The sequence below is a fragment of the Limtongia smithiae genome (genome assembly GCF_038497785.1).
Source record: "Limtongia smithiae strain NRRL Y-17922 unplaced genomic scaffold V1518scaffold_2, whole genome shotgun sequence".
Lineage (NCBI taxonomy): Eukaryota > Fungi > Ascomycota > Lipomycetes > Lipomycetales > Lipomycetaceae > Limtongia > Limtongia smithiae.
In genome coordinates this window covers 938,680-963,956 of record NW_027117623.1, presented here as the reverse complement: position 1 = coordinate 963,956, position 25,277 = coordinate 938,680, and the positions used below count along the sequence as shown (strand labels likewise).

The window sequence follows — 25,277 nt, the reverse complement described above, 5'->3', positions numbered from 1 at the left end:
AAGATCGTCGCGCGCATTCGGTGAAGATGTCCATAAGCAACCACGCAGGCCACAGCAGTCTGTCTCGAGCTATACTCTCGAGAGAAGGATTATAACAAGCTTATTGAATTGTCACATATTCTTCTCTGAAATCGCAATCTTCGTCCAAGAACAGTCTGTAGGTTACACCAGTGCATAACACCAGCACACTTACGCCACTTCTGCGGCGGCGCCATTTCATGGCGAGCTGTAAAATACGAAGTCACTCTCCGTCGACGGCCCTACTTTCGTACTTCTTCATCGCACACGGCAGTCATGATTGGTGGAGGTGTGGATCCAGATTCCTTTTTTGCCTTCGCCGGACAACTCGGCCAACTCGGCGGTGCTGGCTTCGCGGGCCCAGCTGCGCTCGGCGTTACCAGTGGGGTCAAGTTCGTGGGGCCCCATAATCTGGTGCCACCATCCGGCAACGGCAAGGTCAGCAGGACATTGTCGCCTTCTGGCGGTTCTAGTGGATCTAGCGGCAAAACTATACCGATTAAGCATATCGGCGGCGGCGTCACGCACCAGCATCACCAGAAAGCGCATTTAACGGAGGACACTGTCACGCGAGCGAACTGGCAACGCGAGACCGGAAACGACCGATGCTCGGATTACAAGTGTCGCACGCAGCTTAATGCGCGTACTGGAAAGGGTAATTGTCGATCTTGCGGACGGTTGTATTGCGATGATCACTTGTCCTGTCAGATGAAGCTCGACAAGAAGGCGCAGTGGGATCCGCAGCACGGCGTGTGGTGTCGCGTTTGCTTCTCCTGCTTTGAGAGTCGACCGGGGTTTAATGACGCCTCTGGATTAGTCAACGACATCACCTACGCTTTCGTCGAGAAGCGCAAGCGCACGATCACAAAGTCGCATCTGGAAGTCAATCTCCTGGAGAAGCGGTTGTCGCGACTACTCAAGTTCATGATCGACACGAACGATCCCAGCGTGGAGCATACGTCGTCAGTCGAATTCAACACGTCGCTCGGAGCGGCAGCATTGGCTAAAGGCGCAGCGGGACTGGCAGCAAGTTATGCCACGTCATATTACAAGCAAGTTAGAAACTACAGACGTCCCCCAGAGCAACAAATAGTTGCGTGGCAAGACGACAACGAAGTTCAAGATTGTCCATATTGCGAACGTAAGTTCACATTTTCGGTGCGCAAACATCACTGCAGACTGTGCGGAAAAGTGGTATGCGGAGAGGAGGATACCGCATGTTCGATTAGAGTGGCCTTGGATTCGGCAGCTTGTAAGCTCAACCTCGCCTGATTATGTGATGAACTGTATTAATATTTGGATATAGTGACGGACTACTTGTCTGAGAAAGTAGACGACGATATAGTTGTCAAAGTCCGTGTTTGCAAAGATTGCCATTCGATTGTGTTCGGTCGACGTGAGTTTGCGGACGATGTTGCGGAAAAGATCACTATCGTGAAAGTCTACGTGAACATGATACAGTTCAAAAAAGCAATCGAGACCTTGCTCCCCCGGTTCCAACGCCTTCTCACAAGCTTTGACGATCCCGACCACCCACCCTCGCATGAAGTCATGACCGAAGCGACCGAGGTTCGCAAGAAACTCATTCACAATTTCCAACAGTACGACACCGCTGCGAAGCGCATTTGGGGAATGCCAACAAAATCCGCGCAGCAGGCGAAGCTTCAAGCAAATATACACATGGCTGCCATGCAGGTATTGCAGATGTACATGCTACCGTTGAAGTCCTTGCCAAACGCGCTGAAGCATGGCCGGCATTGATTGTGGCTAGTTGGCACGGAGCTGGAGTTTTTGTTCTCATTGTTCTGGAGTATTGGTCAAGGTAGTAGTTTTTTGTATTTGCATTTACTGAGCTAATCGCTTTATATAATTTGTTTGTAACTCAGGAAAGAAATCGCAGACGTTTTTCAGGAGCTGTAGCTTGTTTTGTAGCTCGGTCAGCGCGAGAATCGCCTGTGCGGCCCATCGACGCGCCTCTAACTGTGCATCCACGCCGTATGGTCGCCAGGCTAACGTCCAGTACCGTAACGCGACCACCACAGCCTGGTCAGCACGACTTCTTGGAATATATAGGTGAATAGTCGATCTTGTCTCGTATCTTTGCCTTTAGTTCCAGAGTTCGGCGCGAGAATATGGAGAACCAGAGTTGCATGGTGCATATCTACGCCGAGACACCCTCACTTCGTCGCGATCGTCACGAGCCACTATCACCGTTCAAGCAGTTTTCGCTGAAGCTGCCTCATCGGGTTTTACCACAGCCAAAGATTGTGCAACGCGGCGTTTCCCCAGGCTAAGAAGGACAAGCTGGGTCTTGAGACCATCCCGTGAGCAAAGTGTATATTGTAAGCTGACACAGAGAATCATTGCCGCGATATAGACTGCACGTTCGGCGTTATAATATATATACTCAGAATCAATTAAGAGGGAGTCAATATAAAAGTGGAACAGCCAGCTGCTGCTAGATAGGGGATGATGGTGCGGATGGCGGAGCAGTAGAAGTCCCACATCCCAACGAGGAGCGTGACGGAGTCGTGAGCCGCGCGAGACGCGTCGCGGCGCGTCTTCAGATTTAGGATCCGCGACCGACGTGAAGTCATACGTTCAGCAAAACCTCTTCCTGCGGATTCCACTTTGGCATTGAGAAGAGTTCTGCGTATTTGGTGGGTCATACGCCTTCTTGTTTGACAAATAATTTGGATCCCCTGAAGGCGAGTTCGAGATTCCATCGTGTCACTTCAGCCGCGTGAGACTTTGCAGACATGATAGTCATGCAGTCTATCGGCAGTTTACAATTTAAGCACCCACTTGCTCCGAGGGCAGGCAAGCCTATTGCTGTCACGGAGCAGCTCAAGAGGTTAAAGGTTCGTTGGTGTGGTCTACTTATCTTGCGCCGACTGATAACTAACTGTGTGGCTAGAGCGTTCACGATGAGCTGCAGCAATTCGAGCAGGGCATGGTTGATCTCATGAGCATCGACAAGGTTGCGAAGGAGCTTATTTCAGATAATCTGCTACGCACGAAAGACAAAGGCGTGAAGGCCTATGTCGCGTGCTGCTTGGCAGACATTCTGAGACTGTTCGCACCGGACGCGCCGTACACAGTACCACAGCTACAGGTCAGTCCCGCAGGATTCCTTTTATACTCCAGATTCTGACTCTTAATGACTAGGCGATTTTTGAATTCTTTGTGACTCAGTTGAAGGGCCTCACGGATACCGAATCGCCATACTTTTCACAGTACTGCTACTTGCTCGAAAGCTTGTCGCAAGTGAAGAGTATCGTTCTTGTCGCAGACCTGCCCAACGGCGAAGATATAATGACATCGCTATTTCGTATGTTTTTCGACATGGTCAAGTAAGTTGCGCTCTGATCGTATTCCATCGCGTCAACTAACATTCTGGCAGGCCTGATAGTTTGAAAAATCTCGAATTTCACATGGGCGAAGTCCTGGTGCAGCTTGTCGAGGAAGTTCCTACCATCCCGGTTGAGGTCGTCGAAATGATTCTTGCACAATTTCTTCGCGTAACGAATTCGGCTCCAACACAAACTAAAAAATGGACACGCGCCACGGAGAAACAGTCCAAAGTGCAGACACAGATTTCTCAAGCTCCCCCTGCATATAACATGGCAAAAACGATATGCATCAACTGCAGCGATCGCATGGCGCGCCAGATTTCGCAATACTTTACGGATGTGATCTATAATACTTCCACTAAATCTGGCGACGACGAAATTTCCGAAGAAGATATGACAGATCTAAAAAAGGCTCACAGTTTAATTGTTGAGATATGGAGAAGCGTTCCGGAAGTGCTACAGACAGTAATCCCACAGCTCGAACAGGAAATTCTCGTGGAAAACGTTGAAATGCGAGTACTCGCAACGGAAACCGTTGGGCTCATTGCAGGTCAAATTCCAGGTCGAGTAAACTTCATTTCTTCTCAGCCAGCGTGTTGGGAGGCATGGATGGGACGCCAGAACGACCGAAGCGGCGTTGTGCGCGCAAAATGGGCTGAAGGTTGTGCATACATCATCGGAAGTCGAAGCGACGTGGTCAAAGGCACAGTTGGTAAGTTACTATTGATGGAAGTTTAGCGGCAAGCATGTTAACAACATGACAGAGGGCCTGGCGAAAAGTCTGATCGATAACGAAGATCGCGTGCGACTATCCACTTGCAAAGCTATCGGCACTCTGAGCTACAAGACAATCATCCGAAAATTCAGAAATGAAGAAATTTTAAATAATCTTGCAGAGCGCTCAAGAGATCGTAAATACACTGTCAGAGCCGAAGCGATCGAAGTACTAGGCAGTTTATACGACTATGCCTACGAAGATATGTACGTTTCCCCATACATATTCAATTGTTAGCTCCTAACAAATTCTTCAGTTCCAATCAGGATCAAGATGTCATCGCTCAGCTTTCATGGATCCCATCACGGATATTTGATCTTTATTATCTCAGCGCAAAAGACACGAACTTACTTCTTGATTATTGTTTGAACGAGCAGCTACTGCCACTAGAGATTGATGACAAGAAGAGAGTACAAAGACTACTCACAGTTGTCAAATACTTGGATGACAAGGCAAAAAAAGCATTTGCAGCTGTCCCTGCGCGGCAACAGAAGTACGTGTCTGCTTGCGATTGATATTCACATTTCTAACCTAAGTATATAGGATGTCGGCGGTTGTTTCTGCGTTTATTCAGCTATGCGAGAAGAACAATGTACGGATTTAATATCTTTGGTTTCCTGTTCGAATATTGATGTATTTGGCAGGGTGGCGTCGTCGAGGAAGATGAGGAACAACTCAAGACCAAGATCAAGAATATCGTGCGATGGCTTAGTGAGCAGTTTCCCGACGCAAGCAAAGCTGAGGCGAATTTGATGAAGTTTGCTTTACTTAATGACCGCCGGTTGTACAAGGCGATCAAGGACTGCATCAACTCTGCATCAGAATATGGAACTATCGTGAAGGCTTTCGTACGTGATTCCATGTTTGATTGATTGACTCATGCTCACGGCTTTGCAGAAGGAGTTGAACTCAAGATTGAAGCCCGTTAGCACAGTTCTGGAAACTATAATGCCGATTATGTATCGAAGCAGCGCACTATGGTATAATCGAAGTAATGTTCTAGCTATTCTGGAGATCTCCAAGGATGTTTCAAATCCGCTGAGCTCATGTGCTCATGAGTTGCTTAAGGTATATTCATCTCCTCTGTGCTTACTGATGCGCAACTAACAGGTATCAGGATATCGCAAGCAACGTTCCCGCTGTTCTTGTGGCTCATATTCGCGATTTGACGCAACAGATCCAGAAGAGTGAACCTGGTTTCGAAGGAAGCGTCGACACCTTGAAAACCTGTGCTGAGTTTGCGCAGAAATATCCAGATGAGCTTCCACAGGAACGACAATTCTTGGACGCGTTGATGCAATTTGCGACAGCAGGATCCGCGGGAGAAGCGAAACATGCTGCGTCTATGTTGCTACACACCAAGAGGAAGCACACATATGCGCGAGATTTGCTTGGAGCCTGTATGACGAATGATGTCAATGATGAGCATTTTCTAGCTCATCTAGCGTCAATTGGCGAGCTCGTGCTTGAGACACCGGCCATTGTGGAGCCGGAAATCGATAACATAATCAGTTTCTTGATTAAGGAAGTGCTGATGAGGAACCGCGTGAAACCTTCGGACGATGAGAAAGATTGGGTCGAGGACAGCGCGCTAGAAGATGACTGTCATGCAAAGGTAATTCGCGTACTACAGGGCGGTTGTCATGTTAGTATTGACAGTAAAATCTAGGTCCTTGCTTTGAGGATCCTGGTGAATCGACTTCGTTCGGCTGCGAATGCAGACTCTGCTCAGGAGATCGCAAAGCCTGTTTTGAACTTGCTGAACACCTTGGTCGTGAACGCAGGAGAAATTTCCAAGAAGAAGGACACACCGTATGTTCATGCTCATCTATACTGGTCTACTACGTCTAACTCATAGTGTACAGTGCGCATTTCACGTCACGATTACGTCTAAGCGCCGGTCTGTTCCTTCTGAAACTGGCGCGCTTGCCGGTATACGAACGGCTGATTTCACCGAAAGACATCAATAGTCTCTCGTTGCTGGTACAAGACACTAATTTCCAAGTTCGTCAAGCGTTCATCGACAAGCTGAAGATGTACCTCGCGCGCGAGCAGTTGCCGGAGAAGTACATCCCGATCATGTTTCTCATGGCGTACGAACCCGAAGACGAGGTGAAGGATGAGCTTGTTATGTGGATCAGAGCACGACTTGCAAAGCAGAGTAAGTCTCATGTTGCTGTATTCTGCCAAGCGATTGCTAATGAAAGCAGACCAACAAAAGGGCACTGTATTAGAGAACTGCTTCCCTAGATTACTCCATTTACTCGCCCACCATCCAGATTACGGCACGAATGTTGATGATTTACTTGATTCCGCCCAATATCTGATTTTCTACATGAACACTGTTGTGACGGAGCAGAATATTTCGTTGATATTTTACTTTGCTCAGAGAGTAAAGCAGGTGCGTGACGCATTGCCTGACGATACTAGCGAGGTATGTAAGAGCTTGTATTGTTCAGCAGTCTTCATCTAACACATCGGCCGTAGCGACTATACTACCTCTCGGATCTCGCTCAAGCCGTGATCCGCCAGTTCGAGGATGCTCATGGCTGGTCCATGCAGACGTGGCCGGGCAAGGCGCCACTCCCGTCAGATCTATTTAAGGCACTGCCGAGCGCGACCGTGGCGCAGAAGATCGCGCGAACGACGTATATCCCCGATGGAGTTGTAGAGAAGTTGCCAGGTCTCGTGAAAGTGCGGACCTCAGCGCGAACCCGATCATGAGTGAGTGGCTAAAGAAGTGTGTACGATAATTATCGTCAAGAGAGCCTTTGTGGCATTTGCGAAGTCGTTGCTTGTACTATTATATCATCTGTTTGGCGCGGTAACCTTCCATTTGCGTTGTATTTCCTCTTCCAAGCTTGTGAAAGATTGTTGAATTTATTAATGCATGCTACAAAAACATCAAATTTACCCGTTGAAACACCAGCCCTCGTAGTTCCCAGTGACCCGAACCAAAGAAATTAAACACATGCCAGCGTAAGAACAAAAGAAACAACAAAATCACTAGATATGTATATGGTAAACATAACCCACCAATCAATTTCCGTGTTAATGCTCATAGCTACCCAGTAAAAATTACTTGTCGTCGTCATTATTGTCGACGTTGCGGCCAAGCAAGGCCGCGGCAGCGGCAGCTGAATTGCGGCGTCGTCGCGTGGCCGCGTTCTTGCGTCGTAATGCGCCGCCGAGTATAATAAATACGAGGTATGCCCATACCGCGCAAAAGAGCCACGCGGCCCAGAATAGCGCAGTTTCGAGCATGTTCCAAACTTCAGTGAGAATCGTAGATTGGCGGATGAGCCACGGTGGGGGGGTATATCGCGTTGATCTGCGCGTGGAGGAGGATGAGGACGCAGAGGTAGGAGAGCTGCCTTCATCGTCGTCTAGTATCATGCAAGTATCGTCCGCGAGTAATTGCTTGCACGCGGCGTCGCTAATGCCTAACGGATCTGTCACGAACGTGAATTTCTCAGATACAAGTTCGTTATCGTCCACATAGGTGTCGTCCGAAAACAAGCGCTCCAGCGAGGTCGCAAGACGCCGTCGCTTTGTGCGCCAATCGCGCGTGAGAATCCACACGCCGGTCGTAAAGCTGTCGAACGGGTTGCGCACATACGTGTCCCGCTTGGCAACCTTTCGGCCGTTGTTGTACACGCCGTGGAGCTGCTTGGAAAACATGTTCCACACCGTGATGCGATTGTTGGTCGCGGCAACGAGGTATTTGCCGTCGACGGAGACGGAGAGAGTCGTGTACATCGGTGTCGAGATGGAAGAGCCACCACTACGGCCGTTGCTGCTGCTACTGTTGCTGTATCGACGCGTCCGCACAGTTTTCGAGGTGGCGGTTGACCCGGATTTATGCATATCGTGCGGTGGGATGGCGTAGATTGGCGTACTGGAATTGTGATAGTTCCATACGTATAACTCGCCATTAGGACCACCGGACACAATATGCGTGTCTGTCACGACGAAATCGTGATCCGAAACGGTCGTATATGACGAGTACTGATAGATCTCCTCCGGACGCGTGCTGAATGCCAATGTCTTGACAGTCGCGCCAGTGTCAATATCAAGAATTCTGAACGACGTTCCGGAAAGCTTGTGCATCGATGAGGTTGGATACCAGTGCACGAGAACGACAGCATGGCGCGAGGTCATATGAATATTGCGAACCACGCAAAACTGTTCACGGGGCGACGACGACGCATTGCTCCAGTCGCGAGAGAGGTTGATATCCCACATCATCTCCGATTCACCGCTATTGCAAGCCAAGAATACGGGCTTATTTGAAAGATATTGCGAGTCCGCGGATGACTCGGCTATGGGAACAAAAGTGTCGTCACGAGAGAATCCGGAAGTGTATGTGTTCGACGATATTGTCTGCTTCGGTATCGATACAAAATCCTGCGCCCGTTCCAAATAGGGGACTGCCTTATAGCACCTCAGCCGTGCTGGATTGTCCGGCGCTCCTGTCCAAAAGAATACCATGTTCGGGGAATACAAAGTCAGCAGATGATCGCCGTTCGCAATGTACCGCTCCGGCGGTGGTCCCGGTAACCGCCACACTGCGTCCCTTTTCCCGGTTGTGACAGAATACCGCGATATTTCACAGCCGACACCAACGTCGCCTGTCTCTGAGAGTAAAGTGCATTCTTCAACTGACAAATTGCTCTGATTCGGAAGTACAAAATCAAGAGCTGCAATGTCCTGGTCGAGGCCACGGAAGAGTAACCTGCTCTTTGGGCGCTCAGAAGACAACACGGCACCAAGAACTGCCACGGACCGAGGATTCTCTTCGCGCACGTCGGCAGCTTGAATAAATAGCTTGCCCTTGTCGCGACTTGCCGGTTCCAGCGCAATGTATACCGGTCCAAGTCGTCCCTGGCCGGCGCACGCCATATCATAGGAGCGTACAAGGCCGTTTTGCAAGTTCGGTAATGACTTGCTGTAGGACTTGACTTCCTTGACAGTCGCCTTCCGCCGTGATCCGCCTCCTACCGTGAAGCTGGGCGGAAGAAACGGCCGGTCCCAGGCTGCTGCTACCTGGACCGCGGAGTGCCATGATCGACCGCTAAGAATAGTCATTGACGTATCGCCGCAACGAACAACGTTGCGGAGGAGAAGCTTTGGGTCGTAGCCGAACTCAAGGGCGATGGATCTCCATATGCGGACATCTTGCGCAGGGTGGAAGATGAGTGCATAGAAGCTCTTGCAAACTCTTGCACATCTGTAAATTTGGGCAAGACATGATTCGGGGGATTGCGTGCTGCTGCAGTCAACCGCGGAACCTACTGGAGGCGGATCTGCTGCGAAGAATGGTCGCGACTCGGCCCTGCTATGTTGTTGATGACCTGGCATGAAGCTCGCCCAGAGTAAGATATCGATGAGGAGCTCCGGCGGCAACTTGAAAATAGGCGGATCCTGGTCCATCACGGAATGCGGCCGACCTGCCATGCTGCAGCTGGCGACGGCAGCGGGACGGGAGAGCAAGGGGAACATGGGGGGAGGGGGATGGTGTTTTGGAGTCGGCGAACACGGAGGCGCGACGTGGTTGGGACTTTTGGACGACGCCGATACCGCTCTTATCGACATGCACATTTACGTCACTATGGCGGACATTCTCTTCGTGTCCATGGGCATGTTCATTATTGACGAGATCGAGTATCTGGATGGCTCGGTGTTGCGTGACGTTATTGGCGGCGCGGGGACGTACGGTGCATACGGCGCGCGGTATTTTCTTCCTGGCGACGAGGCGCGCAGGGTGGGGTGGGTGGTCGATGCTGGCAGCGACTTTCCCGAGACGCTCAGAAAGCAGCTGCTAGAGCTGAACACGTCAATGCTACTGCGAGAAGACGCTTCTAGACTGACGACGCGGGGGTGGAACGGGTACGGCGCGAACGAGTACAGAGGTGGGTGGTCGTTAGTGAAGACTGCTGCGAGTGGAGCTGATAGCGAGCAGCGTTCAAATACCAGACGCCGAAGAAACGCATCACAACAGAGGACATCATCGGCACAGAGCTCATCACGTCCAGGTCTTTCCATTTGATATGCGCACCAGAGCGTTGTCAAGATCTCATCGACGGTCTCAACGCTGCGCGTGCTGATCAAAAACTGCCGCCTGCAATCATTGCATGGGAACCTGTGCCGGAGCTGTGCACGCCAGAATATCTCGACGCGTGTTTTTCCTCACTACCGCACGTTGACATTCTCACCCCGAACTCCGCAGAGGCAGCGGCCTTCTTTGGGCTGGAGGAACCGACCGAAAAAGCCGGCGTCGAAGCGCTGGCGCAGAAGTTTTTTGCACACATGCGCGACGACGCTGCGGTAGTCATCCGTGCCGGCGCTGATGGGTGTGTGATTCTATCCAAGGCAACAGGCATGAAATGGCTCGAGGCATACCACGCGCCGTGGCCGGAGCGCGTTATCGACCCTACTGGCGCTGGCAACAGCTTTGTCGGAGGCATGTGTATTGGCTACACGCTGCACGGTCGAGACATCGTCGAGGCTGCGTTGTACGGCAATCTGGCGGCCGGACTCGCGATTGAACAGGTGGGCGTGGCCAAGCCGACATATCCCGATGGTAGCAGCACTGTTGAGGAGCTGTGGAACGGCACGAGCGTGTTTGGGCGGATGGCGGAGTACAAGCGGCGACTTGGATTATAGAGGCCAAAGAACAAGCGACACGTCCGTAAAATATAGAGTTTGATTCTGCCCCTGAAATTTCACGTGCTGCTTACAGCCAGAGGGCCTTGTGTGTGTAAGCGGCGAGGGTTCTGTGGCCTGCTGCTTCGACGCGTCCGCGAACTCGTCAGAGCCGGCGCATCATCGACTTCGTCCGCCACTGATCGCAATCCGCCGCCATGACCGATATCACAAACATCCCTGGGTACAACCTCGTAACGCTCATGAAGCGGTGTGTACACCAATTTTTTCTGATCCATGCGAATTGCGCGCTCTGATTCGTTCCGCAGTCTCGAGGCCGCGACCTCCCGCCTCGAAGACCTTACCGTCTTCCAAGCCCAGGCGCTTCATAACACCACAACTACCACCGCATCCTCAGAGATCTCGACCGCGCCAACGCCAGTGCCGACTCCGGCCGTCGCTGCGCCTGTCGCGGTTCCGGTCGTCGTCGCGTCTGCGCCCGCACCTGCCCTTGTGCCCGCCGTGTCGGAGTCCGTCGAAGAGGAAGCCCCGCCGCTGCCGCCGTTCGTCGTCGACTTCGATGCGTTGATCGAGGAATTCGTGAAGCCGTTTGCCGCGCGAAGCAAAGAGATCGACCCTTCAGTGTCGGAGGAAGCTAGTCTTCTCGCCGACGCCTTCACGGCTGAGCGCGATTTCTTGTTGGTGGTTTCCAAGTCCAAGAAGCCTACTACCGGCGCACCGGTGTACATGGATTTGTTCAAGCCGATCACGTCCAAGGTCGAGGCGATCCAGTCCATACGAGAAGGAAACCGCAAGTCCAAGTTCTTTAACCATCTCTCGACAATCAGCGAGGGTGTGTCGGCGCTATTTTGGATAGGCCAGGAGCCCGCGCCAGTTCCCTTTGTTGGCGAGATAAAGGACTCAGCCATGTTCTATTCGAATCGCGTATTGAAGGAATACAGAGACGTGTAAGTACTTTGCTTCTTTTATCGTGCCAGCTCACTAACCGTTTCCAAGTGACCGAAAACATGTCGAGTGGGCGCAAGGGCTGCTTGCAATTCTCACCGCGCTTCAGGGCTACATCAAGAAGTACCATACCACTGGACCGACCTGGAACCCGGTGGGCGAGGATGTCGTCAAGGTGCTCGAAGAGGCCTCGGCCCCGGCCGCAGTCCCCGCCGCGCCGCCCGCTCCCGGAGCCGGTGGTCCTCCACCACCACCTCCGCCGCCACCACCACCTGCGTCGGTTTTCCAAGTCGCAAAAGAGCCCGCTGCGCCTGCGGGTGGCCTTGGAGCTGTGTTTGCCGAGATCAACAAGGGCGAGAGCGTCACTGCGGGGCTGAAGAAGGTCGACAAGAGCCAGATGACGCACAAGAATCCTGCGCTCCGCGCGCAGGAGCCGATTGCTGCGGCATCGACGAAGTCAAAGCAGCCGTCGCCGCCGACCAAGCCACAGAATTTGAAGACTAAAAAGCCGCCGCGCATGGAGCTCGAGGGCACAAAGTGGATTGTCGAGAACTACGAAAACAACCACGAGATCATCATCGAGGCTGAGCTCAACCACGGCGTGTTCATCCACCGGTGCAAGAACTGCACGGTACAAATCCAGAACAAGTTCAACACGGTCACGATGAACGAGTGCGAGGGCACCGGGTTGCTCGTGCAGGACCTCGTCGCAAGCGTCGACCTCATCAAGTCCAAGAACTTTGGCCTGCAGGTCACCGGCACGCTGCCAACCATCTCCATCGACCAGTGTGACAATGGCCAGATCTACCTAAGCAAGTCGTCGCTGCAGGCTGAAATTTACACATCCAAGTCGAGTGGCTTGAACGTGAACATCCCTGATGAGACTGATGAGGGTGATTTTAAGGAGCAGCCTGTGCCTGAGCAGCTCATGCACACGATCAAGAACGGCAAGTTGGTCACCGCGGTCGTCGAGTACGCTGGTTGAGTTTTCATCTTCATGGACTCGTTCTCACTTTTTGACAACGCATTGACAAATGAGTATTATTTTATTTAGTCGCTTTTTGCATAACATGTATAAACACATACTACTCTAACACTGATGATGATTGTTAAAAAATTATGTCGTTATGTACAAAAGAGCGCGAAACCGCGCGAGTAGATTGGTCGAGTATATAACAGAGTTCGTGGTGTGGTAGCGTCGTCTACTTTCTTCTTCGCACGTAGAACTTGTATGCACCCTCGTGGAGTTCGAGAGGAAGCGGCGAGAGGATTTCAGAGTGACCGCGGCGGATGACAGGGTCACGCATGTAGACGGCGGTGCAGGTCTTGAAGGAGATCTCGATGTGCGCAGGCAAGATTGCGAACGGAGCGAGGAAGGTCCGCGGAGTCCACGGAGTGAAGTAGGACTTATCCGGCTCCTGCAAGCCGTACGCGCCTTGTTGCCAAGGAAGTTTCGAGCCACAGTATTCTTCAAGGTAGGCGTAGTACCACGTCGGGCTGTAGACTGTGGATGGGCCACTGAAGGAGCGGTAGAGCTCGCGCAGCTCGTCCTTCTTGCCATCCAGCTTGCTCTGCACCATCTTGGCGATAAGATCCTTGTGCTTGCTGTCGCCCGCCTTAACTTTTAGTGCAAGAGCCTGCTTGATCGATTCGTCGAGCGATTTATCTTCGGAGAGTCGGGCCTCGGGATCTTCCTCGTATTTCGTACGCAACATGTCAAGCTCAGTCTGTGCTTCCTCAATGTACTCGGTCTTGTCGAACTCCTCTGAATCAATCCCTGCGATCTGCTCCTGCACGCGTGCGGCCGCCATCTGCCGCACCTGCCGATGGAGTCGCTCGGGATGGTACTTACCGTCGACACTGATGGGCTGGAACTTCTCGCGGAACATCTCCTCCGGGTTCTCGCGGCATCGCGCGAGGAACTGCTCAAAGAGCTCGATCTGCTTCGCGTCGATCTCCTCCGATTTAGCGGTTGTTGGCTTCTGGCGACCGAGTGCCCGCATGACGCACTCCGGGTCGACAGAAAACACGTCGCCGGGGCGCAGCGGGTAGAACGCGTGCTTCATCTTCTCGCCGTTGACTCTGACCTTGCCGGTTGTGATGTATTGCCGCGCCTGCTTCGGGCTGCTTGCGAACATAGCGCGGAAGAGCGCGGTGTCAAGGCGTCGCTCAAGTGGAGCGTAAAGCTGCATTGCGAGCGGGACTTCCTCGCGCTCGTCGGAGAGCGCCTCGGTGCTGTTGTGTTCCTTGATGTGGGACACCGCGGAGAGGGTCGGCGAGAAGATGCCCTGCCATTGCCGCTCGGTGAGGTGGTCGCCATGGTACGCGCGGGTCTCCTTCTTCGAGCGCCACCGCTTGGCGAAATCCTTGAGGGAAAGCGTGAACGGGGTGGCCTTTTTGAAGATGTTGTAGAAGTTCTGCTTATGCCACGACGAGCGGACGAGCTTTGGAGGTCAGTAGATTGTCACACGGCCGCACATCACAGAACAACATACCCCTCGCACTAGCGACCGCAGCGGAACTGAAGGCTTCTTCGGCATAGTGTACGTGTATCAGACGGGTATAAAGAATCACGAGGTAGATATGACGGATGTGAGGTCCGACTTGCCGAGCCGCTGGGAATAGCTGTCGCGCGCACAACCAAAACACCTGTTTGCGGTTGATTCCTCGGAGAACTGTGGCAGTCTCCTCTGCTAGACTGTTCTCTTTGAGTATGCCAACCCGTTGCGTCGAGAACGCGGGGAAACTGAGTGGTAAATTGTCGTTGTTCCGAGTCCAGAATTTTTCAAAGAAGCTGCAGGTGTTCGGTACGGGTCCCTTGAAGCTGACACTCATCGTCGCCATTTCGCGACTCGATACTGGAGCACTCTCCACACGACCAACGCAATTAAGATGCCGCTGGGACGTTATGGCAGGGTCGTAGACGTGCTCTGTCTACTGTTTGAGCGCGCGCTGACTCTGACCGCTGCCGTCAGCGTTATATTTCTGGGACTGTACTTTGTCGGCCACGCGTCTGATCCTGATATTGCTGCTATCACTGCTGTCGCTGCTGCGCAAGAGACAGGACGCCCGTCGCCTACACGCGACGCAGGGTTCTACTACGACTATAATTACTTCCGATTGCGTCCGCGCTACGCGTTCACTGTACCGGTGCCGCTGTTCGAAGACACTACGCTCGTCGGGACAAGCGAGGAGGTCGAGCACCGCAAGCGACAGGCGTGGATCGAGAGCGACTACATCTCGATGGCAAGCATTAATTTTCCCAAAAATTCTGATGATCATTTGTACCTGCGTACAGTAGACTATAACGATACTGGTGAGGTCGCGGACGCCCCGACGGAGGAATTGGCGCTTGGAAGTGGGGAGCAGTCAAGAGAGTTTGGACGGTCTCACAGAAATCTCGCGCGGCGACGGATGCCAGATATGACGTGCAAGAGCACGGTATATGCCCTGGCATATATGTCTGAGAGCGCGTATAGTCCGGATGGGTTGATGGGAAACTCGTTGTTCAAACGGCGATGGAGAAAAGTACCGCAGTTATCCGCCTGTTGCAAGTTTTGTGACGCTAACGCTCTAGGATGTACCGTTCGGATGGGACTCGGACGGCTTACGGGGATACATTTATGTTGATAACTCGCGGTCGATCGCTGTAATCGCGTTCAAAGGCACGACCACGAAGATTGCGCGCAGGAAGAAGCGGGGCAGTGATAACAGCACTGTGGTGAATGACAGGATTAATGTTCAAATCCGTCTGTGGTGCTATAGCATTTACTTGATTGTGTTAACCTTTACTGTATTTAGGACAATCTTCTGTTCTCCTGCTGCTGCGGCCGCAAAAGTGGCATGGTTCTCGCAGAGCCGGTGTGCGACTGCGCGGTCGACGACGAGTACCAATGTTCTTCGCGGTGCATTAAGAGCGAACTCCGCGGGGACACGTTGTACTACAAAGCTGCGATTATGCTGTACGAGCACGCCGCAAAAGAGTTATTTCCGGGATGGAACATCTGGGTGACTGGCCACTCTCTGGGCGGGGCGATCGCGAGCTTCGTGGCGCAGACGAAGCATATACCTGGCGTCGCCTTCGAGAGCCCTGGTGATAAACTTGCATCCGCGAGGCTAGGGCTTGCCAAACACCATATTCTGGGGGATAGCTTGCTGTACCATGTCGGCAACACCGCAGATCCGGTGTTCATGGGCAAATGCACCGGCAAGACGAGCGTATGCGGGTTCGGCGGGTACGCGCTTGAAACGGCGTGCCATGCTGGCCACGAGTGTGTGTACGACGTGGTGAAGGACAACGACACGACAATGTCAATTCTGTACCACTCGATCCAAACAGTGATGGACGAGGTGATCATGAAGTATGAGGAGGTGCCGAAATGCGTGCGCAAGCACGGGTGCACTGATTGCGTGCAGTGGGAGTTTGTGTAGCATACGAGAAGGCGCAGTTTTACATAGCTATGGTATGCCAGATGTTCATTGACTAGATGTATACAGAGTAGATGCTAGTTTTATGAGGTAGCGATGAGTTCATCGCAGCAGAGGCGGTGTGATGGCCGCCAAACCCTCGACTCACATCGCGATCTTTTTCTGCGCGCAACCCTTGTCTCACTCAATGTCTGCCCGCATCGCAGTTGCCCGCGCATCCCTTCTTTCCCGCAGATCCTTCTCGTCTACATCCGCAAAAATGGGCGTCACTATCACTCCGATCACCCCCGGTGCGTTGGTGTTGCTTTACTTTGGAGCTCAGCGATCTGGGATTGCTGACTGATCACAGGCGACGGCAAGACGTTCCCCAAAGCTGGCGACACTGTTAAGATTCACTATGTTGGCACGCTTGAGAACGGAAAGAAGTTCGACTCTTCCCGCGACCGCGGTGCGTATTCACACGATTACCGTTTGGGGTCGTTCAGCGGACTGATACGTAAACAGGCAAGCCATTCCAGACCAAAATCGGCGTCGGCCAGGTCATCCGCGGCTGGGACGAGGGCGTTCCGCAGCTCTCTGTCGGTGAGAAGGCTGTGCTCAAGATCACCGGGTGCGTATAGTGAAGTGATGCTTCGATGGAGTAGTCAAGCTAACAAGATGCGCAGCGACTACGCCTACGGCCCGCGTGGTTTCCCCGGCTTGATCCCGCCAAATGCCACCTTGATCGTACGTATACCACACACGCACATTTTAGCATATGATAGACTAACTTAATCTAGTTCGAGGTTGAGTTGTTGGGCATCAACTAAACTCGCTAACCTGGCAGGTGATCACACCCTTGAGTGATCACGTTGTGTACAAATTTTATTTTTTTCTTTATATTGGCAATATTATATATGTAATTTCTAGTATTACAGAGAAATATATGGTACATCATTTGCAGTATTTAAATTACCGTTTGCCATTACGTGTGCTGCGTCGCGTCGCGCTTCGTGTGTTTGCGGCACCAGCAACAGCCCCCTTCTTGCGCACAGTCGCAGCGGCGGTAGCAGCAGCAGTAGACGCCGCCGCGGCGTGAGGTTTCCGCGTTCGCGACGCACTCCGACGGGTAATGGTAGCCGCCATGCCTCCGCCATCGCTGGAGAGCTCTGCGACGCTTTGATCGTCATCCTCGTCTTCGTCCTGCACCTCCTCGTTGTCATGGTCATCCTCGCTCTTCTCAGCGTCTTCGTCGTTCGTTACAGCACCGGTTTCTTCATCTCCCTCATCCGAGGAAGAGTGATGTTTTGTCTTCGCGCGCTTTGAAGCCGCACCTACTGCGCGGGCTTTCACGACGGGTGCGGAGGTGCGAGCGTTGCGTCGCGCGCGGGGGGTAGTGGCAGCGATAGGTTTAGCTTTGTCTGTGGCGGGGTATGCTTTGCGTTTCTGCCGCGTCGCGGCGGCGCGGGTAGTCGGTGGTTCTTCTTCGTCGTCTTCGGAGCTGAGACGCTCCTCGGGCTCAGAGAGTGCTATGTCGTCTTCGTCGTCGAGACTTTGCTCGCGCGTGCGCTTTGCGCTTGCCGCGGCAGTGGTTGTCGCGGGAACAACAGAGGAGGTGGTGGTGGTACTAGTGGCGGCTGTGGAAGTGGTGGTCATAGCAACAACGGGAGCGAGTGTGATTGTGCCCGGCGACAATACTGCCTCCGGCGCCGGAGTGTGTTGTTGTGCTGGGTGCTGTTGTAGCGGTGGTTGCTGGAATTGTATGGGCGCTGCCAGCGGCGACGGTCCCGTCGCAGGAGGCGTGCTGACGGGATGCGCAGGAGACGTGGCCTGGCTATCATTCGCGGCGGCGTGTTCGAGTTGCAGCTCGCCATAGTCGTCCCATGGAAGTGAGAACTCGGATTTGAGTTTCATGGGTTGCTGCGCGAGAATCCGTCGACGGATGGCGTCGCGGTCGTCGTCGGTGAGTGCTGTATCGGAGCCATTGATATCGTCGGCAGGCTCGAGCTTGGGAACGAGCTCTGATTCAGCGTCAGGGTGGGTTTCTGCATCGTGTTGTTGTTTTTTTTGTTGTTGCTGTTGTTCAATTTCAGCGCGGTGTCGAGTCATACGCGGCACGGCAGCAGGCGGCGACGATGGCGGTCCGTTCTCCTCTTTCCACCCTTCTTCTCTCGCTGCTATATCTTTGTCGCGTCTGCCGTCCCTCTTAAAATCTCCCTCTTCGCCCGTTTCCTCGTCGCGCTCGCTCTCCTGCCGCGACGAGGACTCTTCCGTCGTCTCCTCGAGCTCTTCAAGCCCGTCGAGGTCGTACAGCGTCTCGAGCTTATCCCAGATACTCTTCACTGACATATACGGACCTTGCACGTTGGAGTTGTTGACCATCTGGCAAATGCAGACCATGAGGAAGTGCCTGCTCACGCCTGTGGGGGTTAGTCTGGCGGGTTGCAGGCGATTCGAGGGACACGCACCGACGGGCTTGAAGCGGCAGATCGCTTTGAACAGCGCGGTTTCTTGCTCGATGCTCCATTGGTCTGGCGGTACACTGTCTTCTTTGACTGGTCCCATGGTGGAGGAGATGGAGGGGCTATTGGTGGTGATGGAGCTTGGAGGGGGACCGTGCCGAGACCTTTGACGAGGAAGCTCGACGCGACACGGCGTAGCGTTTCGTGGTCTCACATCGCGCTCTGTTTCTGATACACACCATTCACCAGTGCAATACATTCTACGGTTCTGAGCTGTAAGAGCCATGAATACTACCAGACATCCTAGTGCGCGCATGCGGAAGTCGGCCCTGTATGGCTTTTGTGCCGGCCGTCGACAGACTTGATTGGCATTGATTCTGCCGCCCTCCGACGGCCTGCGATCTTGCTGAACGGTTTCCGCCGCGAGCACGACACGAAGCAGCAGTTGATCAACACGCACAACAGACGCGAAGATGCCGAAAGCAACTGAGCGACACATAGCGGCCTGCCAGTTCGTATAGACCAATCACCGTCCGCGCACGCGTTATACTGCGGCGTACGCCCAGCGCGTCCTATTTGCAGCAGACTCGATGCAGCGAAAGCGCGCTCATCAAAGCCGCGCGCCGCCACGCGTGTAGTGTGCGGGACGACCGCGCGATCGCAACTGCGACTGGCTCGTAAAGATCCCGCGACGTGCTTGGCTAGGAGCGCTATGAAGAGAAGAGCAAAGAGGAACCGAGGAAGGGAAGATATATGCGCCGCGTGCGGCGGGCTGCCGTTTCCGGGCAGCACACTCTTCCGCGTCCGCTGTTGGTCGCCTTCCCCCCGTTCCGCCCTCCAGCCCTCCCGCCTTCGCCGCCTGTCTCGCCCTCGCCATGTCTGCAGACTTTGTCTTCGACCTGCGCGGCAAGTCCGAGTCGGCGTTGGCCCCCCCCGCGACGGCTATCGCGCTGGCGCGCGCTATAGTGTCGGATCTCGACGACACCTGGCGCAAGGGCAAGCTGTTCACGCCCGCTCCGGGAATAGAGGTACAGACCTACGCACGTACATTATACAGTGAGAAGTGGTTTGCGCGACGATCGATCCACCGTGACGTGCCGTACGACTGGTTCAAAGCCGGTTTGTGCGACAACCACTGTGACAACGAGGTGGAGTACATTGAGACGTTTGAGAGCTTCACCGAATTCAAGCCGCTGTCGGCCGACGGGCCGGCCGGGCTATGGCGTGGGATTCTGCCGATTTATAAGATGCCATTCCCACTCAAGAAGCGTGAGCTGCCGACATGGGTGCTCGCGACGCAGCCGGATCCGCATGTGAACGAGTTCTTTGTGATCTCTGTGCCCGCAAAGCAGCCCGCCAAGCCGGAGTACGTCCAGGGCGGGTACTCCTCCGTTGAGTTTGTCTCCGAGCTGCCTGACGGATCTGTTCAGTGGACCGTCGCACTGGTGGTGAGTCTTTTGTTTATATGTGAGTGTGCGCTCACCGCTGACAAATGCAGAGCGACGGTGGTGGCAGCATACCAAAATGGATCCAGGACTTCTCCGTCCCCGCCATCATCGCGGAAGACGTTCCCTCCTTCATCAACTGGGCTAAGAAGAAATACGTGGCCGAGTAACCTTGTAAACTACACATCTATGTTCTTTAATCTAATCAATTTGGTAGCCGTTACATGTTCGCCAGCGACCCCTTCAGCTTGTACTTCTTTGGCACCACGAACACGGCAGATGCCTCTGCAAGCAGGTGTCCGTGCGAGCTGACTACCTTGCCTTCTACCAGCGACTTTCTATCCGCGAACTGCACACGCCAGGCGTCAGTATCGAGAGTTATTTCATTGTAAGGCGTAGGACATACCTCTGTGACGTGCGTTTCTATCTGGATGATCTGGTTTGCGAAGCTCGGCGACCGATAGTTGACCGTCAGGTTCGCCGTTACTGCGGCGTGGTGTGGCAGCGGCAGAATGGCCTGTACATGGCATTAGCAGACCATATCGCCTCTCTCTCTCGCGTCACTTACGGCGCGGGCAAGGGACTCGTCCAGAAGCGCAGCAATCATCCCTCCGTGCTGCAAACACGTTAGCACCTCTCGTAGCCAGTCTCACGCGACACATACCACAATCCCCGGAAACCCGCACAGTTTACTCCCGCAGTGCACAAACGAGACAACCTTCATGTCCTTCGCATTCACAAACACAATCCCCGGCACCGCAAACATGCCCGGGCCTCGTAACGTCCCCGATAGTAAAGCCTGATCAGTATACTCCTTTGGCAACGACGTCCACATCCTATGCTCGACATAATCTGGATTCGCACGGAACTCGTTCACAAGTACAGAGTCCTGAAGCTGCCGCTCGATTTTGGCCGTGAACTCGGTCGCCTCCGGCGTTCCGGGAGTGGGCAGTTTCTCCTGAAATAATCCCAGCAAGTCAGCAGCGGAGAAGCGGTACGCGAGTGCAGCGCCTGTCACGAGCGAGGTTGCCGCAATGGAGAGGGTCGGCAGATCCAGGAACGGGGTGACCACGTTCGGCCGCGGCGCTGTGGTCGTAATGCTGCGCGTCCATACTGTTGTCCGCGGCAACGGCAATGCGAGGCGGCGGACGCAGAGGCTGGAGCAGGCAATGCTGCGCGGGGACATCGCAGTGTGGATTGTGGAGAAGAGGTGATAAACACCGTGAAGTGTGAAGGGGTGAGTGTGCGGGGGAAAGCCGCCGCAGCCGAGGCCACTGGCCCCTCCCCCGCATTATGGTGAGCCCCTCTGGAATTAGTTCACTATTTATACACTATTTTTTCATATATTACATCCGTTCATGCTAAAATCCCCTATTATGCAATATATCCCAACGCAATTCCAAAATCAAGCAAACAAATAATATACAATCAATCCCTTGTATAGGGCCTCTAATGAATGTGTCTTCACGATGTCTTTAGCGGTAGTCGGTTACAGACTGATATCGCGATACCGTCTGCAGCGCATGCACCACACATCTCGTCTCAACATCGACGCTGCCGTCTCTGCCGCCTCGGTCGTCGCCATCACCGCTTCGTGCGCAGCCGCGTGGGTGAGCTCAGGTACCGCCGCATCACCGTGCGACCGCATCGCTGTGCGCAAGCAGTCCTCGTGGTATCCGTGCCCACAGGCAAGCGAGATGAATCGTCCACTGTGCTCGCACAGGCCCATGGGTGCGGAACTGCATTCGAGGTCCGGTCGCGCGAGGACTTGCGAGAGTGATTCGGTTGATTGTGCCGGCGATATTTGTGCGGATGAGGAGGCGGCGGAGGGACGGGAGTATGGATGGTGACGCTGTGCGAATGTAGCCGATGCCACCACACGGGATGGGGGGTCTTGAGCCGGTGTTGGTACTGAAGTTGTTGATACCGCCGCGAGAAGTGGTGCAGGCGTAGCGGCAGGTGCAGGGGGAGCGACAGGCGCAGGCGTAGCGGCAGGTGCAGGTGTGGCGGCAGCTGTCGTCACACCAGACTGATCAACCGCAGTAGGCGTAGCCGCACCTGGCATGCCAAACAGGCTCACGAGCGGCGCAAAGAAGAACGGCAATGCCTCATTGATAAATGTCTGAGGCACGCTGCCTCCATTTGTCGGTCGCGGCTCCTCCGGCTCGGCTGCAATCGCCGTCCGGCAGAGGGGACATGTTGTAGAGGACTGCAGCCATTCCTTGAGACAATCTTGACCAAATATGTGGCCGCATGGCATGCGCAGAGGAACGTGGTCGTGGTCAGACGGTGGCGTTTCTGATCTCTTTGACGTGGCAGAGGTAGACGTTGTTTCTACGTTCTCGAGTGCGAGCGTAGGTTGCTTTTGTGCGGTTTCCTCATCATTCGCCACCGATGCGACCACCCTCTCCACAGGCATCGAAGGTGGAGGCGTCGCAGGCTGCTGCTTGTCTGGCTGGTAATACGCCTCGTAGCAGATCGGACAAGTGCGGTCCGACTCCGGGATCGTGCTCACGTCGACCCTCTGTAGCGCCTCGATCGCTGACTTTGCTGCATGTGGCTTCGGCGGCTCGCTGAAGCCATATAGGTTCATCGGATCGTTCGGATTCGGCACCGCCGCGGGGATCGTGTAGATGAAGAAGTTGTTGAGCTGGCGCACATTGGGGTTAACCCCGCCCATGTTCGCAGTGCCATTGCCTGCGTTGTCGGCGCCGACATTAGGAGTGCTAGTACCATCAGGTGTGCCATCGCCACCGTTGTTGTTCGGGATTGTCGAGTTCGTGGGGAAGGTGAAGCCATAATTGAAAAAAACGAGGCCAGGCATGTGTAGGCCAAGCCGCGGCGGCTGCTGCTGCTGTTGTGGAACAGGCTGCGCGTCCGCTCCTGGCAGGTCGTTCGAATTGTTGGAATTCTCCATGGTGGTTGGTGTTGGATATGATGACGATAACGAAGGAGCCGGCGCGTAATCATATATCATGGGACAGCCACACTCCGCGCCACGCCGCCACGCGCGGCGTGCCCCGTGGCGCATCGCGAGAAGCTTCTACGCATTTCGCTCCGGGCACCGCCACGCACGTGATCTAGGCTGCTGCCACGCCACTCGGATGATTTCGTGTGGCGCAGCTCTCTCCTGATCTCCACTCCATATAGTAGCCAAATGATCGTATTACTCTAGTGTTACATGGTCGCCGCTGCGGATGATCATCAGACTGCGGATCAATCCCATCAGTGTGATGAAACTTGCCAGCCCGACCGGCACCACCGCGAAGACGGCGATATGGTACAGGTCAACGCGGCGCGTGCGCGGTTCGATCGCGATGTTGCTCGTGACGAAGCTTTGGATCGCATACGCCGCGGTGAGAATACATGCGATCAGGATCCATGTCGGGAGGAGGTGCACGGGGTCCGCGGCGAAGATGGAGAGGATGATGCGCGTCAGGGCCGCCATGAGGGTGTTGATTGAGAGCAGGCGCACAATCGTGCCAGGCGAGGAGTACATCACGAGCCTGTAGATGTCAGTTTGCGTTGAAAACGACTACGACAGATGTAGTTACCATCGTAGCATAAGTCCGTCGATGAACGCGAATGATAGATATGCAGACACACCGCCCTAAGTCTATCAGCATTGTGGTCACGCTTTGCAACAACAGTACTAACCCATAGGGCCGCCAACATGAGCTCAATTGACCGGGCAGAGTCATTATTCTCATGTTGCGCCTTCCAGGCCTCCCTAAGACACATCCACGCTCCGTATACTCCGGGGGGTAGCGACAATGCCTGCGACAGTTGGCCGTCAGTCCCACTAATGCTTGGATACTGCTCACGTACCTTGCAAATGACATGGGCTAAACGGCGAGCGGGTCCAATGAGCCCCTTGAGACTTCGTTCGCTGACGACCGGCACAGGACTCGAGCGCGAGGAAGCCAATCGTGAGGCGGGCGTACTTGCGCTCAGGTCATTGCTGGATAGCGCAGTCCCTAGTTGTGATGGTTGTGGTGGTGTGGGAGGAGGCACTCTGCCGTCCTGGGGTATGGAGTAATCGGTAAATAGTGGGTATGGCACTGTCTGTGTAAGTCTGCGAGATGCGGTCAGCGATAACGTCTGCGCCAATAGAAGAAGTGCGCATACTGTGTCATGAGCTGATCGCGCTGGTGCTGAAGGAAAAGCCTAAACACCTCTTGGTGCTCGCGCAGCTGCTGCCGCCGACTGGTAGTGCCGTGCGTGTTATCTGCAGGTCCCCGCAAGCCGTCGTCAGAGTCAATGACCGCGTCAGAAATCCCGCCCTCATCATCTGTGTAGTCGCTCGATTGCACGTATTCTGTGTCGGTATTCGCATCGAGAAGCGGGTCTCTACGTCGTGCGTACGGCCGCGGATTACCGAACATACTCGCGGACGATGAAGTCGCAGTCGCTGAGGGAAGTGGCGGAGGCGCGCTGTATGCTGCTGCTGGTGGCGGCTGTTGCCAATGAGATGGTGTCCGTGTGCCATTCACACTACCGGCGGCAAGACGCGCTGAGGTGTCGATGCGAGTGCCGCCGCTGGTGCTTTCGCGAGACGACCGGCCGTGCACAGGAGCACCGGCAGCAGTGGCAGGACGGGGTCGCGCCATGCAGAAGCTGGAAGCCGATGAGTACGCGAGAAACTAAGAGGCGTGCAGGGTGCGGAGGACAGAAGGGATGGGCTACAGCTGGCTGACTGCGGGGAGAGGAGAGTATGGCGCGGCGGAGGTGCTCGGGATGAACATGGGCGTGCGACCATCGCGCGGCTCAACTAACGTCGCGGCGCAATTTGCGGTAAGTAGACATTAGCCGGTGGAAGAAGTGGCCAGATTGATGCTGCGCAATCGCTGAAGGCGCCTATCGTCGCGATCATCTGCAGTTTGAGCGTCTGCTGTCCGCAGCGATCACGAGGACCGTGGACTGGCACTGTTTGGGCTGAAGCAAGGGAGCTCTTCACTGCGGCCACTCGACTTCTCCGCACCGGCATTCGACACCGTTCTCTATACACGCTCAGCACCGCGCCAGCGTTAGGCACCATCTTCTACGTTCAAATTATTCACACGTGCGTTCCTTGTCTCATGCCTTCTGTGCCTGCCGGGCAAACCGTGCTCGCCGTGGCGGAGTCGGCGCTTGCCGTGGCCGGCGGTGCATCGCTGCCCTAACCCCATGCGCAGGTCACTGACGTCACCGCGATAAATATAATCCG

General features: G+C 54.2%; 14 protein-coding genes across 14 annotated transcripts; 8 read left to right on the top strand and 6 right to left on the bottom strand.

The window, feature by feature from the left end:
- The first annotated feature begins 223 nt into the window (after positions 1-223).
- On the top strand, positions 224-1,965 carry V1518DRAFT_171735 (FYVE zinc finger-domain-containing protein). Its single transcript, XM_066900817.1, has 2 exons — positions 224-1,270; positions 1,325-1,965. Exons 1-2 carry the CDS (start codon positions 295-297, stop codon positions 1,777-1,779), a joined length of 1,431 nt encoding a protein of 476 aa, XP_066761416.1. The 5' UTR covers positions 224-294; the 3' UTR covers positions 1,780-1,965.
- Positions 1,966-2,535: 570 nt separating this feature from the next.
- Positions 2,536-7,055, top strand: V1518DRAFT_412339 (armadillo-type protein). Its single transcript, XM_066903065.1, has 14 exons — positions 2,536-2,879; positions 2,936-3,133; positions 3,187-3,371; positions 3,422-4,083; positions 4,136-4,352; positions 4,403-4,639; positions 4,690-4,738; positions 4,791-4,994; positions 5,044-5,214; positions 5,264-5,761; positions 5,816-5,958; positions 6,012-6,307; positions 6,357-6,580; positions 6,634-7,055. The coding sequence occupies exons 1-14, from the start codon at positions 2,778-2,780 to the stop codon at positions 6,868-6,870; spliced, it is 3,423 nt and encodes a 1,140-aa protein (XP_066761415.1). The 5' UTR covers positions 2,536-2,777; the 3' UTR covers positions 6,871-7,055.
- Positions 7,056-7,224: 169 nt separating this feature from the next.
- On the bottom strand, positions 7,225-9,603 carry V1518DRAFT_425776 (uncharacterized protein; the record flags this gene model as incomplete). The annotated part of the gene is made up of 1 exon (XM_066905945.1): positions 7,225-9,603. One exon carries the CDS (start codon positions 9,601-9,603, stop codon positions 7,225-7,227), a length of 2,379 nt encoding a protein of 792 aa, XP_066761414.1.
- Positions 9,604-9,732: 129 nt separating this feature from the next.
- V1518DRAFT_412333 (Ribokinase-like protein) lies at positions 9,733-10,869 on the top strand. The gene is made up of 2 exons (XM_066903064.1): positions 9,733-10,058; positions 10,109-10,869. The coding sequence occupies exons 1-2, from the start codon at positions 9,740-9,742 to the stop codon at positions 10,810-10,812; spliced, it is 1,023 nt and encodes a 340-aa protein (XP_066761413.1). The 5' UTR covers positions 9,733-9,739; the 3' UTR covers positions 10,813-10,869.
- A 103-nt stretch (positions 10,870-10,972) lies between these two features.
- Positions 10,973-12,957, top strand: V1518DRAFT_412331 (adenylate cyclase associated N terminal-domain-containing protein). Its single transcript, XM_066903063.1, has 3 exons — positions 10,973-11,062; positions 11,121-11,759; positions 11,809-12,957. Exons 1-3 carry the CDS (start codon positions 11,010-11,012, stop codon positions 12,740-12,742), a joined length of 1,626 nt encoding a protein of 541 aa, XP_066761412.1. The 5' UTR covers positions 10,973-11,009; the 3' UTR covers positions 12,743-12,957.
- On the bottom strand, positions 12,771-14,509 carry V1518DRAFT_412330 (mitochondrial 37S ribosomal protein uS4m). The gene is made up of 2 exons (XM_066903062.1): positions 14,253-14,509; positions 12,771-14,201 (listed from the first exon to the last, which is right to left on the bottom strand). Exons 1-2 carry the CDS (start codon positions 14,295-14,297, stop codon positions 12,960-12,962), a joined length of 1,287 nt encoding a protein of 428 aa, XP_066761411.1. The 5' UTR covers positions 14,298-14,509; the 3' UTR covers positions 12,771-12,959.
- A 42-nt stretch (positions 14,510-14,551) lies between these two features.
- Positions 14,552-15,865, top strand: V1518DRAFT_171395 (uncharacterized protein). The gene is made up of 2 exons (XM_066900815.1): positions 14,552-15,496; positions 15,559-15,865. The coding sequence occupies exon 1, from the start codon at positions 14,650-14,652 to the stop codon at positions 15,385-15,387; it is 738 nt and encodes a 245-aa protein (XP_066761410.1). The 5' UTR covers positions 14,552-14,649; the 3' UTR covers positions 15,388-15,496; positions 15,559-15,865.
- V1518DRAFT_412327 (Alpha/Beta hydrolase protein) lies at positions 15,287-16,307 on the top strand. The gene is made up of 2 exons (XM_066903061.1): positions 15,287-15,496; positions 15,559-16,307. Exon 2 carries the CDS (start codon positions 15,601-15,603, stop codon positions 16,186-16,188), a length of 588 nt encoding a protein of 195 aa, XP_066761409.1. The 5' UTR covers positions 15,287-15,496; positions 15,559-15,600; the 3' UTR covers positions 16,189-16,307.
- Positions 16,308-17,136, top strand: V1518DRAFT_412324 (uncharacterized protein; the record flags this gene model as incomplete). The annotated part of the gene is made up of 5 exons (XM_066903060.1): positions 16,308-16,475; positions 16,535-16,633; positions 16,690-16,795; positions 16,851-16,911; positions 16,965-17,136. Coding segments are annotated over 5 exons (464 nt in total), but the record flags the coding sequence as incomplete, so codon positions are not given.
- V1518DRAFT_412323 (chromatin modification-related protein EAF7-domain-containing protein) lies at positions 17,066-18,810 on the bottom strand. Its single transcript, XM_066903059.1, has 2 exons — positions 18,633-18,810; positions 17,066-18,584 (listed from the first exon to the last, which is right to left on the bottom strand). Exons 1-2 carry the CDS (start codon positions 18,727-18,729, stop codon positions 17,137-17,139), a joined length of 1,545 nt encoding a protein of 514 aa, XP_066761407.1. The 5' UTR covers positions 18,730-18,810; the 3' UTR covers positions 17,066-17,136.
- A 609-nt stretch (positions 18,811-19,419) lies between these two features.
- On the top strand, positions 19,420-20,380 carry V1518DRAFT_412320 (uncharacterized protein). Its single transcript, XM_066903058.1, has 2 exons — positions 19,420-20,074; positions 20,125-20,380. Exons 1-2 carry the CDS (start codon positions 19,502-19,504, stop codon positions 20,239-20,241), a joined length of 690 nt encoding a protein of 229 aa, XP_066761406.1. The 5' UTR covers positions 19,420-19,501; the 3' UTR covers positions 20,242-20,380.
- Positions 20,243-21,356, bottom strand: V1518DRAFT_412318 (HotDog domain-containing protein). Its single transcript, XM_066903057.1, has 4 exons — positions 20,736-21,356; positions 20,640-20,687; positions 20,478-20,588; positions 20,243-20,420 (listed from the first exon to the last, which is right to left on the bottom strand). The coding sequence occupies exons 1-4, from the start codon at positions 21,255-21,257 to the stop codon at positions 20,292-20,294; spliced, it is 810 nt and encodes a 269-aa protein (XP_066761405.1). The 5' UTR covers positions 21,258-21,356; the 3' UTR covers positions 20,243-20,291.
- Positions 21,357-21,373: 17 nt separating this feature from the next.
- On the bottom strand, positions 21,374-23,006 carry V1518DRAFT_412316 (uncharacterized protein). The gene has a single exon (XM_066903056.1). The coding sequence runs from the start codon at positions 22,986-22,988 to the stop codon at positions 21,561-21,563; it is 1,428 nt and encodes a 475-aa protein (XP_066761404.1). The 5' UTR covers positions 22,989-23,006; the 3' UTR covers positions 21,374-21,560.
- A 213-nt stretch (positions 23,007-23,219) lies between these two features.
- V1518DRAFT_412310 (N-glycosylation protein-domain-containing protein) lies at positions 23,220-25,169 on the bottom strand. Its single transcript, XM_066903055.1, has 5 exons — positions 24,200-25,169; positions 23,900-24,146; positions 23,729-23,848; positions 23,626-23,681; positions 23,220-23,577 (listed from the first exon to the last, which is right to left on the bottom strand). The coding sequence occupies exons 1-5, from the start codon at positions 24,679-24,681 to the stop codon at positions 23,238-23,240; spliced, it is 1,245 nt and encodes a 414-aa protein (XP_066761403.1). The 5' UTR covers positions 24,682-25,169; the 3' UTR covers positions 23,220-23,237.
- Positions 25,170-25,277: the final 108 nt, after the last annotated feature.

Coding starts and splice junctions, on each gene's coding strand:
- V1518DRAFT_171735 (XM_066900817.1), top strand. CDS start 295: ATGATTGGTGGAGGTGTGGATCCAGATTCCTTTTTTGCCTTCGCCGGA. Junction 1,271..1,324: donor GGCCTTGGATTCGGCAGCTT/GTAAGCTCAACC, acceptor ATTTGGATATAG/TGACGGACTACTTGTCTGAG.
- V1518DRAFT_412339 (XM_066903065.1), top strand. CDS start 2,778: ATGATAGTCATGCAGTCTATCGGCAGTTTACAATTTAAGCACCCACTT. Junction 3,134..3,186: donor ACACAGTACCACAGCTACAG/GTCAGTCCCGCA, acceptor CTTAATGACTAG/GCGATTTTTGAATTCTTTGT. Junction 4,353..4,402: donor GACTATGCCTACGAAGATAT/GTACGTTTCCCC, acceptor CAAATTCTTCAG/TTCCAATCAGGATCAAGATG.
- V1518DRAFT_412333 (XM_066903064.1), top strand. CDS start 9,740: ATGCACATTTACGTCACTATGGCGGACATTCTCTTCGTGTCCATGGGC. Junction 10,059..10,108: donor CGGCGCGAACGAGTACAGAG/GTGGGTGGTCGT, acceptor GATAGCGAGCAG/CGTTCAAATACCAGACGCCG.
- V1518DRAFT_412331 (XM_066903063.1), top strand. CDS start 11,010: ATGACCGATATCACAAACATCCCTGGGTACAACCTCGTAACGCTCATG. Junction 11,063..11,120: donor CTCGTAACGCTCATGAAGCG/GTGTGTACACCA, acceptor TTCGTTCCGCAG/TCTCGAGGCCGCGACCTCCC. Junction 11,760..11,808: donor TTGAAGGAATACAGAGACGT/GTAAGTACTTTG, acceptor ACCGTTTCCAAG/TGACCGAAAACATGTCGAGT.
- V1518DRAFT_412330 (XM_066903062.1), bottom strand. CDS start 14,297: ATGCCGAAGAAGCCTTCAGTTCCGCTGCGGTCGCTAGTGCGAGGG. Junction 14,202..14,252: donor TGCGGTCGCTAGTGCGAGGG/GTATGTTGTTCT, acceptor TGACCTCCAAAG/CTCGTCCGCTCGTCGTGGCA.
- V1518DRAFT_171395 (XM_066900815.1), top strand. CDS start 14,650: ATGCCGCTGGGACGTTATGGCAGGGTCGTAGACGTGCTCTGTCTACTG.
- V1518DRAFT_412327 (XM_066903061.1), top strand. CDS start 15,601: ATGGTTCTCGCAGAGCCGGTGTGCGACTGCGCGGTCGACGACGAGTAC.
- V1518DRAFT_412323 (XM_066903059.1), bottom strand. CDS start 18,729: ATGGGACCAGTCAAAGAAGACAGTGTACCGCCAGACCAATGGAGCATC. Junction 18,585..18,632: donor CTGCCGCTTCAAGCCCGTCG/GTGCGTGTCCCT, acceptor TAACCCCCACAG/GCGTGAGCAGGCACTTCCTC.
- V1518DRAFT_412320 (XM_066903058.1), top strand. CDS start 19,502: ATGTCTGCAGACTTTGTCTTCGACCTGCGCGGCAAGTCCGAGTCGGCG. Junction 20,075..20,124: donor AGTGGACCGTCGCACTGGTG/GTGAGTCTTTTG, acceptor TGACAAATGCAG/AGCGACGGTGGTGGCAGCAT.
- V1518DRAFT_412318 (XM_066903057.1), bottom strand. CDS start 21,257: ATGTCCCCGCGCAGCATTGCCTGCTCCAGCCTCTGCGTCCGCCGCCTC. Junction 20,589..20,639: donor ACGAGTCCCTTGCCCGCGCC/GTAAGTGACGCG, acceptor TGCCATGTACAG/GCCATTCTGCCGCTGCCACA. Junction 20,421..20,477: donor TAGAAACGCACGTCACAGAG/GTATGTCCTACG, acceptor TGGCGTGTGCAG/TTCGCGGATAGAAAGTCGCT.
- V1518DRAFT_412316 (XM_066903056.1), bottom strand. CDS start 22,988: ATGGAGAATTCCAACAATTCGAACGACCTGCCAGGAGCGGACGCGCAG.
- V1518DRAFT_412310 (XM_066903055.1), bottom strand. CDS start 24,681: ATGGCGCGACCCCGTCCTGCCACTGCTGCCGGTGCTCCTGTGCACGGC. Junction 24,147..24,199: donor CGCGATCAGCTCATGACACA/GTATGCGCACTT, acceptor CGCATCTCGCAG/ACTTACACAGACAGTGCCAT. Junction 23,578..23,625: donor GACGGACTTATGCTACGATG/GTAACTACATCT, acceptor TGACATCTACAG/GCTCGTGATGTACTCCTCGC.